The following is a 12,594-nucleotide window of genomic DNA, read 5'->3' on the forward strand; positions in this document are numbered from 1 at the left end:
GGGAGCACCAGCCGCCATGGTGCGGGGGCAGCGAGCCGAGGGGACCGGCCGCGCTCGGCGGCGGGCGCTGACAACGATTCCTCCCCAATTGCTTTCGTGCCAATGAGTGTGACCTTTCCGACGGGGGACGGAGTGACCAGGTCTGGCTCTGCTACCGCACGGGGGTAACCAAAATGTATCCCGCTGGTGCGTAGAGCATGCTCGGGGATACATTTGCTCCTCCTTCTCAGTTCTCTCTTTTGCGGACATGCACAAACGGAAAGGAAAGCAAGATGAATGGAATGAAATGTCTTTTTCTTCCATGGCATCTCAGGAAATAGCCATGGCAAAACTGTGATCCCAAAAACCATTATTTTTGTTTGTTTGTTTTAACAAATAAATCTTTCCACTTGCCTACCTTCTAGCAATGTACCAGATACTAGTGCTCTGACGTTTCCTCCTGTGGAAAAGTCTTACAATGTCAAACGGCTCTTTACCATGAGGTTGTTTATCCCCACAGGGCAGCATGCTTTGCTCACAGTCCCACAGACTCTGCCCAAGGACCCAGTGCAGTATTTTCTAGAAGGTTGGCAAGTGAAAAATGGCAGTGCGACTAGTGTGCTCTGTCCCAGCAGCCTTAACCCCCTCGGTGCTGCTGCTTTTTGGAAGCAAAGGAAAAAAAAAAAAAAAGAGGTAAAAAAGGCAAAAAAAATGTTGAGAAATGGCTTTTCCGAGACTCTTATCAGTGAACTGAACCCAGTGAGCTCTCAGGATAGAGCAGCCCGGCCTCGTGCTCCCCTCGCTGCTCTCGGGCAGGTCGCTTCCACCCGGGCAGCCCCCCCAAAACACCCCAGCCAGCGCTGCTCCCCCAGGGCCACCGCTCCGGGCTCCTTTTGGGGTCCCCGAGCCTCGTTCTCTCTCTTTCCTTCGCTGGCTCTGCTCCGAGCGCAGTCTCCTTTAGTCGCCTAAAGGATCTCTCGCTCTTCGAACGCTGGTGCTTCCCCAGGGGAAAAAACCAGCCTGGGCGATTCAGACAGAGCCTCCAGCTGTTCTAAACTGGGGTTCAGGGGCACTGTGGGGCTCAGCCCCAAAAGCAGCAGGGTAAGGGAAGTGTGAGGCTGGTGGCCCACAGACATGTCCATGGCTCAGTGGCACTGCCAGGCAGCTCTGACCCTCCTGGGCTTCCCTGCCTTGAGTGGCACAGAGGGGTTCCAGGGACAGGAGAAGCCGGGAAGAACAACAGCCCCATGGAAGAGGCCCGAGGGAGCCTTGGCACTGACAGGGACTGGCATTGCTGGCTCCCATGTGGGGAAATGTCCTTGTCTCCAAAGGACAAGAGCACGCACCACCTCATTTTGGAGTCGGTCCTGGGTGTGACAAGGGCTACCGCGCTGTTGGGGAGCAAGCAGGGAAGGGTAGGTGATGGAAACTATCCCTGGAGCATTTCTCCACCTGAGCACCGGGCAGGGGTGCTCAGTGGCAGCGGATTGACCTCCCCCCATCTGCTGGTGAGCACGGCCAGACCGGACAGCAGGGCAGATATACCTGCAAAGGGAGCCACACTGGCACTGCCTGCTTGGAGCACGTGCTCCCCAGCAGAGCAAAGTCCCCATCCCAAGCTCCACTGGGGGCATTTGGGCCACATCTCTGTCCCAGTTGGAGCTGTGCACAACACCTCCAGGGATGAGGCACTACCCTACAGCTTGCCGGGCACCCATTGATGCCCAGCTGGAGTTTCTGGGGTGTGGGGTGAGGGACAGAGGGCCCCATGCTAATCCACAGCTCTGCATTCACTGATTTTGGTGAAGGAATGGAAAACGCACCTGGTGGAGATTTGCTCTAAAAACGGTTTGTCCTACCTGCAGGTTTTTCCTCCACACATTAACGGCCGCAAACGCCAGCTGCATCTGCTTCCTCCGCGCATCCTTATGTCTTTTGTAAGCTATTTCTATGAATATTAAAAATATCCCGGCAACAATACCTCCAGCCACCAGCATAAACACACCTGAAATAAGCAGGAAAGTTACAGGGGGCAATAGAAATTGCAACATGACACTTCATTTCTTCTGCATCACACTCGGCACCGGGAGCGTTTGCCAACCCAGGGTCCCCCCACCATCCCCCCTAGTCCTGGAGGGGCCGAGGAGGGGAACACAGGAGGTGCTGCAGGGTGGGCAGAGAGGTGGTAGGGTGCTGAATGTCTGTGCAAGCTCTGGTTGGGCAGGCACAGGGCACTGTGCTGCGCCAGTGCTGCGTGCTGGCTGCTGCACCGAGCCCCCGGGCAGACCCCCACGTGGGACTGCGGGGTCGCTTGCACCACACCCCAGCTGTGGAGCTCCAGTTTGTCTTGTTGAGAAATATAGCCATGCACAGAGCTCTGTGCTGTCCTCAGATCCCTGCAGCCCTCGGGGCTTTGGAGTGGTGTCTTGAGGAGACAGAGCAAAGCACCCCCTCTCTCAGTGCCTCTGCCCTGGCTGGTGGTGCTGGCGAGGACGGGGTCCCATCGGACACCCCTCATCCCTCATCACTGCACTGGCTGGGTACAGGACCAGTAGCACCACATTGCTGCAAGGGACACCCTGTCTCTGGGTTCTCACAGCCTTTGCAAAGGGGGACCAAGACAAAAACCCCTCTGCATCCATTTTCCTCTTCTTGCCTCTGCCCAGGGCTCTCAGGGCTGGGGGGCTGTCTCTTGCCTCCAGCCCCCTCCTGCAGCAGGGTCCTCTCCTGCCCTTCCCCAGGTGCTGTTCCCCTCTCTCTGCTTGGGGCAGCTCTGATTCCACAGTGACAGCCACAGTTTGGCCAGAGCAGAGGGAAGGAGCAGTGCTCACAGCAGGGCAGCCCCACGGGTGAGAAGGGCACCCAGGGCATGTGGGGGAAGCTTTGTGGAATTGTTTCAGACAGGGTGGAGTTGGAGCCCACCACAGCAACCTCCCAGCAGGAGGAAAGCACAGACCCAGAAGAAGCAGAGATTTGGCCCAAGAGGAAGCCCTGGAGAGGAGAGTGTCTTGAATGAAAGCAGACTACCCAGCGAGGGGGAAGAAAGAGGTTTGCAGAACAAACCTGCCATATTCTCAAAGGTGAGTGTTGCTGGGGCATTGCTACGGGAATCACACTCCTGATACCTCACCCAAGTCTTGTCCAAATCCTCCATGAAACCGTTCTCGTGGGACCTGGAAGCACAAGGAGACAGGACAGAGTAGTCACTGGGAACCAGCAACATGCAGCTGGGGCACACGTTGTGCCTTTGTGCCCCCTGTATTAGGACCCTGCACTTGTCTGCAGCCTACAAACAATAGGGACCAAGGATGTGCTGGCTGTGTGTGAGTGCACACGTGTGTGGTCTTCACATGGACAGTGTGAGTATGGCCTGTCTGCAGGGGCTGCCAGTACTGCAGGTGCTCACCCTCCCCTGCACAGTGGCTGTGAGCAGGACCCACAGCTTCCCAGTACCCCTGGGGCAGCTGTGGGGCAGACAGCTGTTGCCAAAAGAGCCACATGTAAGGCGTGTTCCCATGGAAAGGATGGAGCTGGCAGCTGTAGGCAATGCTCAGAGAGCATTTGGAGAGAGGCTGCAGGGAGTGGACATGAACCACGTCTCCCAGTTCCCTCCTGCATGGTCCCCCCACCTGCCAGGGCCACTTGAGAGCTCATGCAATGCTGACCCAAATCGTTTTGTGGGATCCCCAGCACCCTCTAGGTCAGGGCACTGCTGCCTGGCAGAGCACAGAGCACACATCTCACCATGGGCCCCCTGCACTTTCCTCCCTGTTGTACCTGGCACGTCCCCACCGCCTTTCTGGGCCACCTGCAGCCTTGGGCTTCTGCATCCTCTCCCAGGAGGGTACCAAGGACCCCTGTGGCCTCTTCAGGCTTCTCACATTGTTTACCCAAATCCCATCTGTCACCCATCCCCACGGTAAGATCACCCCACAGATGGGGTAACCACGGCTCCCTACATCACCCTGGGTCCTGCCTGTGTCTTCCACATCCTGCCCATCCTCTTTCTCAGGCTTTTCATCTCCACATGTTGGGCAGGACTGTGGTGGCTCCTGGTCCTGTCTCTCCTAAAAACAATCTCACGTCTGTCTCTCTCCATTTGCTGCTTCCCAGCTGCCTGTTCCTCCATCGCCACATTCGTCTGTCTGACACAAGTGTGGCATTTCCAAACTAATACAAGGCAATCTCTTGTTACCCATAATACCAGTCTGACCTGTGACACTCCACACTGCAGGCTAATGCTGGTGGAAAAGCCTTAGCTGGACTCAGCAGGGGTCCTGACATATCCCTGCCTAACAGGAATAGCCAGAGCTGAAAGAAAGCCCCTGGCAGACCAAGCCAGGGCAGTGCAATGCTGTCAGGCTGGCTGAATCCACAAGGAGAGGTGGGGAGATGGCAGCACCCACACCCTGCTCACTGCGACCTGGAGCGGGGTGCCCTCAGCTTTCTCTGCCAGTTTTCCCTACACTCCTGGCCAAGCCTGGCTCCTGATCCCTGCCCTGCTCTGCTCTGCTCTCCCACCAGCTCCCTGCTGCTCCCCCAGCCCTGCAAGCTGGAGCTGAGGCTGTGGGTGCCCATGCTGGCCGTTCCGTGTCCCCTGTGTCAGGAGGGACACGGCAGCCCCCAGCACCCCTGTCCCTGCAGGGGGGAAGCAGTGCCTGGCATGAGGCTACTTGCGTGCCAACACATGCAGCATTGGGGGCAAGCCCCACGCCACGAGCTGTGTACGGACTTGAGGATGGCCAGGGAGACGTTCTGCTTCCACGGGCTGTCCTTGCGCATCCCGATCCCGAAGCCGGAGCGGAAGAAGAGTTCCCCCGTCGTCACCAGGTCACACTTCTGGGAGGCTTCGAACTCCAGCACGGCCGAGTCCCAGATGAAGGCGTGGAGCTTGCTGGACAGAGAGAGAGGACAGGCAGGTGAAGTGGGGCAGCCCAGCCGTCTGCAGCCGCGGCGGGAGCAGCCAGGGTGCTCCCAGCCCTAATTTAAGCACTGAAGCCACCCAGCCTTGCACAGAAGGAAGAGCAGAGGCCAGAAGGGCCAGGGCTCCCACTGTGCTGTTCCCCACACAGACCTTGTGCTCTCCACCCAGAGACCTGAAACGCACCAGGAACAGGAAGATCCCTCTCGGCACCACGTGGGAGGTCCCACCAGGACACACTTGGATTGCAGCTCCCTTGACCCTGCGTGCTCCACCCAGCTGTAGCTCCCTGAAACCCCTCCCAGCACAGCCAGACAGGGCGCTGGCCCCACTCACTTGTCCCTCACTGCCTGGATGGCTTCGGCAGCGCTCTCGTAGTTGTGCTTCTCCATGTGCCGGTACATGGTGCTCAGCTCCACCTGCCGTCGGAAGTAAATGTCCACGGAGCTCTGCTTCACCGTGGCGTAGATGAACTTGTCGGAGGGGTTGCGCAGCTGAAAGGCAAGGACAGACCCCGAGATCAGCTCATCTGGGGAGATCGTGGTGCTCCTAACACCGCAGCTGTGGGCTTGATTCCTGCTGGGTCATTCACTGAAAAGGGGGACTCGATGATCCTTGTGGGTCCCTCCCAACTCAGAATATTTTGTGATTCTGCGACAAGGCTCCTATTTTTTCTGTCCTTCATCAGCAAAACTGGCTTTCCCACCTCCTTCAGGGACCTGTTCCCTAGAGAAGACCTTGATCTCCTCAGAGGATGCCGCAGGGCAGTGGATGCTCTGGGACCGTGGTGGCAGAGCAGGGGACACTGTGGGACAGGGACACCATGGCACTGAGGGTGCAGGAGGCTGTGGATACCACGGGGCTGGCAGTGCCCTGGGCAGGATGCAGCAGGGTGTAGGGCACTGTGGGTCAGTGCTGCTGCAGGGCACATTCCTGTGTGATGGGGCTGATAAGCTGTGGCTGTGTCCTTGCCAGAGCAGGAAATGGATTTGAGGCATGTGGAGAGTATTGACTGTACCGCAGGGACAATTTCATTAGGTATAAGTCATCTATAATTAATTGTTTCCTCGTTGGTTAGTGGAGGCTCTCCAGGAACTGGCAGGCAGTTTGCATAGGGGTTATTCTGGACAAGCTGATCCCTCCCCATGTCTGTCCATTCCCACTCAGAGCAAGGGCTCAGACCCATCAGGATCAGCCCAGGAAGAGCTTGGTTTTGCCCCCTGGCATAGCTCCCAGCCACGGTAAATCAGGGCTCTGGGAACTACAAGCCACATTACATGCCCAGAGGTGGGCAGGGAAGGGGAAAGCAAGTGAAGGGGTTTACCCTGGGGTCGTTGATGCCTGTGATTCTCTCCTCAGGTCTGTCTAACACCAGGAAGGCTGCCAGGTTGGCAGTGTATGAGGCCACAATGATCATAGCAAAGCCAGCCCACACCATGCCAAGAATACGGGCAGAGAAACTCCGGGGAGCACCTGGGGGGAGAGAGGAGAGATCAGACTGGCACGACAAGGGCCTGGCTTGGTCATCAAAGACACGTCAGTCTATGTGAGACCAACGGCAGCTGCAGACATGCACCATCTATCTGCTCTGCCAAGAGCTGTGCAAGCAGCTTCTGCATTGCCTGAACCAAGAAAAAAACAGCTCCTTCCAGGGCATGCTGTGTCCCATCCTCCATGGGTGGGTAACTCTGGGCAGGATGCACAGCAAAGGAAGACCTGTTTACCCCACTGACACTGGGGGTGGAAGGGTAGCCCTCACAAGTGCCACAAGTGTGCCACACTCAGCATTTCCAGTCTTCTACCAGCCTGCTTCAGGGAAGGCTCAGGGAGTGAGGTCCCCAAAGGGCATCAGCCTCATCAGTGAGAGGCTTCTCCCTCAGCCTTCTCAGCTCAGGGCCAGGGCTGCAGGGCACATCAGTCCCACTGTGAGCTGTGACTCACCTTCTCCAATGCCAGAGTTCAGCAGGACCCCCCAGGAGAACCACATGGCCGAGGAGAGGGTCAGGGCATCCTCCTCCTCCTCCTCACTGTTTACTTTGAACCGGCCAAAGGGGCTGGAAAACAAGATAAAGAACTCCTCTCATTTCCCAGAGCCTGGTTTCTGGGGCTCTCCACTGTGCCCTCCTAAGTGTCCTGATGCAGCCCTGTATCACTCAGCCCTACAGCCTGTGCCTGTGTTCCAAACAGCTCTTCCTCATCATGTCCTGCTGCCTTGCACATCCCCAGTGCTGATAGGCAACCCTGCACATCCCACTCTGGTACCAGTCCCATCACACGTCTCTCCAGACCAGAAGGATGATCTGATCCTGACCAGCTCAAGCCTCTCCCACTGCAACACGGAGGGTTCACTGCAGATCAGCCACCAAGGTGTCTGGGCACAGGGCTGAGGTGGGGACAGGTTCCCTGCCCTTCAGAGGAGCTGTCACAGGGCTAAGGAAGGGCCAGAGGAAACTATCTCAGGGGAAACTCAGGCAGCCAGAGGGGACAGGAGCCTCAGCCCAGGGCTGGTGAGGCAGGGAAGGTGGGGTTAGTTCCTGTGAGAGCTCCCCAGAGGGCTGCAGGGCTGTGCCTGACACTGCGGGGACCCAGGGGATGGTTCCCAGGAGCACCTCCCTGTCCCCTCCAGCCCTTGGGGGGCCCGAGGTGCACTCACCTGAATCGGTCTAAGAGGTACAACATCACTGCCACCACGTGCACGGACAGCCCCACCAGCAGCCAGAGGGTGCTCTGGAAGGGCTGCATGAATGAGTCCAAGGTGCTGCGGGGGATTTCCTGGCACACAGAGAGAGGAGAACAGCGCTGGCACCCACCACACCCACACCCTGCCCACCTGCCCAGACCCACAGGGACCCTGCCCTGCTCTGAGCTCCTCCTGCTCGGCTACACAGGAAGGGTGAGGGTGGCAGAGAAAAGAGCCAGCACTAAACCCAGCCTGGGGGTTGGGGTTTGCAGGGGCTGCCCTGGAGTGGGCAGGGGCAGCACGGGTCGAACTGGGCATGGTGTGGGCATGGCACTTCTCTGTTATGTGGGGAGCAGGGGTCACCTCCCCTGTTCTGCAAAACACCCCACCCCAGCCCATACCTTCTTCACAAGGATGGTGAGTCCCTGGTACTTGAAGGGCTTGGAGAACTCGATGTACTGAGCCCGCTCGTTGTTGATGGTGAGGGGAGCCACAATCATGTCTGCTTGGCCACTCAGCAGCTCCCCCATCATCCCATTCCACTCCTTCTTGTTGCTGTTGTTCACCTGCCAGAGAGCCAACACAGGATCAGACTCCTGCCCTGACACCCTTCCCCCATCAGCCAGGATCCCCACAGGATCCCCGTCCTGCACTGCCCTCCCTCCCCACCCCTGCTCCAGGGAAGGGCCTGGGGGCGTCTGAACACATGATACAGGCAAAGAGACATCACAGTGCCCAAACTCACCCGCTCTTGGGTACCAAATTTACCATCAGCCACCAGGTGAACCTCATAGGTGAAGTTCATGACCCCTGCCAGGCGGATGAGCAGGTCGATGCAGAAGCCGTAGCAGCACAGAGCCACTGTGGGACGGCCTGTGGAGGGGACAGAACGGGGGCAGGAGTGGAGTGGAGTGGAGTGGAGGCAGCCCTTTGCCAGGAACCCCATGCAGGATCCATGCCTGTCCCAGTGAGAACAGCCACCTCGTGGCTCTGGTTCCATGTGGGGTGTAACCACGTTATCCTTCAGGGCCGTCTGCCTTGACCACCCTCTCACTGCCTCCATCACCTCTGGTGTGGGAGCAAAGAGGTCTTTGCTGGGGGCAAAGGGGTCTCATTCCTTTGCTATGTCCCAGAGAGGTGGGCTGAGAGTTGGTGCTACCCACCCACTGAGGGCAGGGTGGACCCAGCAGATTGAACACAGCCCAGGACACAGCTCAGGGCTGGGGGAATGGTGTGCACAGGAAAGCATGACGAGCCAAGGGGATGCCCTTCAGGTGGATTTGGGCAAGCCTGGCACTGCTGAGCAGCTCATGCTCCCCCCAGGTGCTCACTCCTCATCCTGACACAGGCTTTCCATATCAGTTGGAAACTGGTGTTGTTCATATCAGTGCAGGCAGTGCTAATGTGCCTCGAGTGTCTCACTTCTGCTGGAGATCAAGGCAAAGAGAACTGGAGCATGTCAGGAGACAGAAACTTGGGGTGCAACCCCCAAAACAGCCCTGCAGCCCATCCAGAAAAGAGGATCTGTTGGGTTCAAGTAATGTGTTGGGTTCAAAAACCTGAGCCCCAGTGCCCAGTTCCTGCACAGCACTACTGTGGGGCTGAGCTGATGGGGGTCATTTGGGGGCTGACTGTGCTGTCCCCTTTCTGCCCCTCATCCTCTAGGCTTCCTGTGTGACTGAGCACTCCCTGAGACCCCTTCCTGGAGTGGCAGTCTTCATCAGCTGGGTGGGCTGGGGGCTCACCCCCACGCTGAGTTACCTGGGATGGTCTCGTTGGGCCCAGTGCAGAAGACCTTTTTCACAGGATCTCCGTTGATGGTGAATTCCTCCCTGCACGTCCCATCTGCTTGGGTGGGCTTCACATACACAAAGGGCTCCTGGTGGATCGTCACGATCTGCCAGGCCAAGCACAAACACCCTCTTGTCTCTGTCCCCTTCCAGAGCTACATTTCCGTGGTGAGGGCCTGGGCTCCCTCTCCACACCAGCACGGCTAAAATGCCCAGGTGCCCTCCCCAGCTGCCATCTCAGCACACAAGACTGCTCAGCCCAGCAGCAGGACCTGGCTTTGGCACAGGGGAATCACAGAATCATAGAACCATTTAGCTGGAAAAGACCTTTGAAATCGTGAATTCCAGCTGTTCACCCAGCACTGTCAAGGCCATCTCTTAAGAACAATTGCTTTCCCTGATCCCAAGGTGAGGAACAGATGTATCAGCACTCTCCTTCGTGTGAGACTTTCTCATGAGCCTCAAAACCCCTCTCCCTAACAGGAGGCTGATGGGAGACACCACACAGCCAGGATTAGTGACCAGAAAGGGCCTCTAGACACAGTCACACTGCCCCGAGCTAATGCAGATATTTCAGTCCTACCCTAGACTTTTTCAGTTGAGCAACATCCCAAAATACCAACACCACCTCTGCAGGGACAAGGGCTCCACTACCAGCAGGAATGTGTTCCTTGCCTGGGCAGCAGGACAAATGAATGGCCATAGTGGTAAGACTGGCCTGGCCAGGATCCAGTCACTAAAGTGGCTGCTGGGTGACACCTAAGGGAAGAGCATGACAAGCAAAGCAAGACTGGAGACATCTTCTTCCAGTGTCACCTCCAGCTTCTGGAGTTTGATTCCAGCTGAAAGCTGTGCTCTGAACACCCTCCAGTACCTTCTGTATTGTTCTGCTACATCCTCTCTGAGGTGCCCTGGGTTTGCAAAGGCTGCTGAGAGCTGCAGAGGCAGCAGTGGAGGTGGAGGCAGATAAAGCCATGGCCTGGCATGCAGAGAGCTGAGGAGACCTGCCACCCCCTAATGCCGTTTGCTGTTACCTTCAACTTGGTCGACATCTGATAGCCTTGAGGTTTCTCGGTTTCCCCCCCGGGCCAGATAATCTTCCTGTCGTTGGTCAAGACCTGTGATTGATCCCAGAGGAAGCAGAGGGATGTAAGGCCACAGGTAGACACCCCGGTGCACACACTGCTCCCTCCCAGGCCAGGCCTGTACGTACATTGCTGCCGTTGTAAATCCCAACTTGGACCAGTTTCCGATTCTGCAGGTTCATGATGCTGTAGTTGGCAAACTTCCTGTCCCCATCCTCATTGAACTCCACCCTGCCGGTGACACCCTCCGAGTACTTGGAGGACATCAACACCCTGGAGAGGGAAACACAGTGGGGACAACCTAGAAAACCTGCTGTGGCCATTGGGACACCTAAGAAGGCATCAGAAGGGCAAATCTCTCAGTCACCTGCCATATGCACACTACACTACAGAAATCCAGCCAAGGCTGCCTATGGTCTGTTCACAGACCAGAAACCATCCCCTCCTGGTGGATGGAGTCATTTGCCTGAATGTTCACTACCACATCTGCTCTCACTGTCCCTTGTTTTCCAGTAGATCATTCCCATTTCCTTAAGGAATTGTGTCCCACAACACCCAAGAACACCTTCCTCTTGGTGTCCCTTGGGAACTGTGTCCATGTCGCCATTCCTGGTGCCTCTGATTGACACCAGCTCATCACAGCCTACAACAGAGCCCCAGGAACACACATACCCCAGCAAGAGGAGACCAGCCCCCAAACTCTGGAAAGATGATAGTGAAGACACAGAATGATTGCCTGAGCCGCTTGTGGAGAACAACTTTGACTCTCTCATGCCAAAGACTGTGTCGCTGCAGAGGATACCAGAAATATTCCTAAAACAAACTCCAGGTTTTGCAGGTTCCATGCTCAGCAGAACCCAGGTCTGCAGGGAATTGCTGCTGTACCACAGTCCAGCCTGCAGAAGAGGCCCTGTGGCTCCAGCATCCACACTGATGTGCACAAAGTTTGGGTTCTGGGAAGCACATGCAGCATCTGCCAATCCTTCTGCCCGTGGAGGCAAGACCCAACACACGCATGCTCTCATCTGTTGAGCAGCCTGTCCCATGCAGGGAGATCTCTTGCCACCAAGCTCTGCTTGCAGCACACTGACCCATGCCACAGCCCTTGCAATGTTCAGCAGGAAATGTGTCCACAGCACCGAGCTCCAGTTTGACAGAAACACTCCCCTACCCTGATTTGGCAGAAAACCCCCCTCTCTCCCACTTCCACCCATGGAATTATGATCCAGACTGGAGGAGATCACGGCCCCCAGATCTTTTCCTCCTAGAGCCATTCCCTGCCCACACATCCCAGCTGCCCAAGCATTGCCCTGGGCAGCACGGGTTGGCATGGACCAACTCGGTGCCAGGCACCACATGATGCCTAAACTGGGTGCCACTTCCTGAGCCTGTGTCTGGGATAGTTTTCTAGGAGAGATGTAGCCTTCACATCCAAATCATGCAGGAGAGTCCAGTCAGCCGTATGCCACATGCCCCAAAGCTGTAGTGACAGATACTCTGAGCAAAGCTGCCATGTCCTCCTGCACCTTTTCCACATACTCCCACCTTTTCCAGCTCTCCCCCAGCAGGTCCTCTGCTCCCTTCAGCAGGACCCTTTACCAAATACCTCTTGAAAAGGGGTCCTGTCTTCCAGATGTTGGTGTTGCCCACGCAGCCCCGTGGTGGGTCTGTGATGTTCTCCTTCTCAAACAAGTCGTGCACGGCCTGTGCCACCACGGCAACAGCGTCACTGATGTGGGCGGACTCGTTCTTCCCATTGATGAGCTGCAAACCGATCACTCCTGCCCGAGAGGAGAGGAGGAGGCGGGTCGGCACTCCTGGGCTCGCTGGCTGCTCCAGCTTTGCTCCCATGAACAGGGCTTGGGGACAAGCAAGCGCCTGGTGATGGAGTGGGGACCCCTGGATGCAGTGGGGAGTTGCCCGAGCTTCGGGCAGGGGCAGCGGCGCTGGGCGGGCACCGTCCTGCCTGCCAGAGGGGTCTGGGGACAGCTACACGGCCACCGACTCCCTGTGCTCCATCCCCACTGCCCTGCCCAGCCCTTCCCCCAGGCGATGGGCAGCTTGCAAAGCCCCAGTGACGTGGATTTGGGGTCTGGCAGTGAGAACAAGGCTGCTGGACTGCTGGCTCCCCACGCAGGC

At 57.2% G+C, this 12,594-nt stretch overlaps 1 protein-coding gene across 1 annotated transcript in view; it reads right to left on the reverse strand.

Annotated features, from left to right (window-relative positions):
• The window catches only part of GRIN1 (glutamate ionotropic receptor NMDA type subunit 1), a 42,494-nt gene that overhangs the window by 7,850 nt on the left and 22,050 nt on the right, over positions 1-12,594 (reverse strand). Inside the window, exons 6-18 of the mRNA XM_027896958.1 lie at positions 12,062-12,333; positions 10,584-10,728; positions 10,405-10,488; positions 9,342-9,477; positions 8,326-8,453; positions 7,982-8,146; positions 7,554-7,672; positions 6,842-6,954; positions 6,225-6,373; positions 5,237-5,394; positions 4,712-4,873; positions 3,043-3,152; positions 1,839-1,984 (exon numbers count right to left, since the gene is read on the reverse strand). Coding sequence (XP_027752759.1) covers positions 1,839-1,984; positions 3,043-3,152; positions 4,712-4,873; positions 5,237-5,394; positions 6,225-6,373; positions 6,842-6,954; positions 7,554-7,672; positions 7,982-8,146; positions 8,326-8,453; positions 9,342-9,477; positions 10,405-10,488; positions 10,584-10,728; positions 12,062-12,333 — 1,887 coding nt within the window. The remainder of the gene's footprint in view (positions 1-1,838; positions 1,985-3,042; positions 3,153-4,711; positions 4,874-5,236; positions 5,395-6,224; positions 6,374-6,841; positions 6,955-7,553; positions 7,673-7,981; positions 8,147-8,325; positions 8,454-9,341; positions 9,478-10,404; positions 10,489-10,583; positions 10,729-12,061; positions 12,334-12,594) is intronic.

The sequence above is a fragment of the Empidonax traillii genome, unplaced genomic scaffold (assembly GCF_003031625.1).
Source record: "Empidonax traillii isolate 1590-97213 ecotype Southwest subspecies unplaced genomic scaffold, ASM303162v1 scaffold520:size1094406, whole genome shotgun sequence".
Classification (NCBI taxonomy): Eukaryota; Metazoa; Chordata; class Aves; order Passeriformes; family Tyrannidae; genus Empidonax; species Empidonax traillii.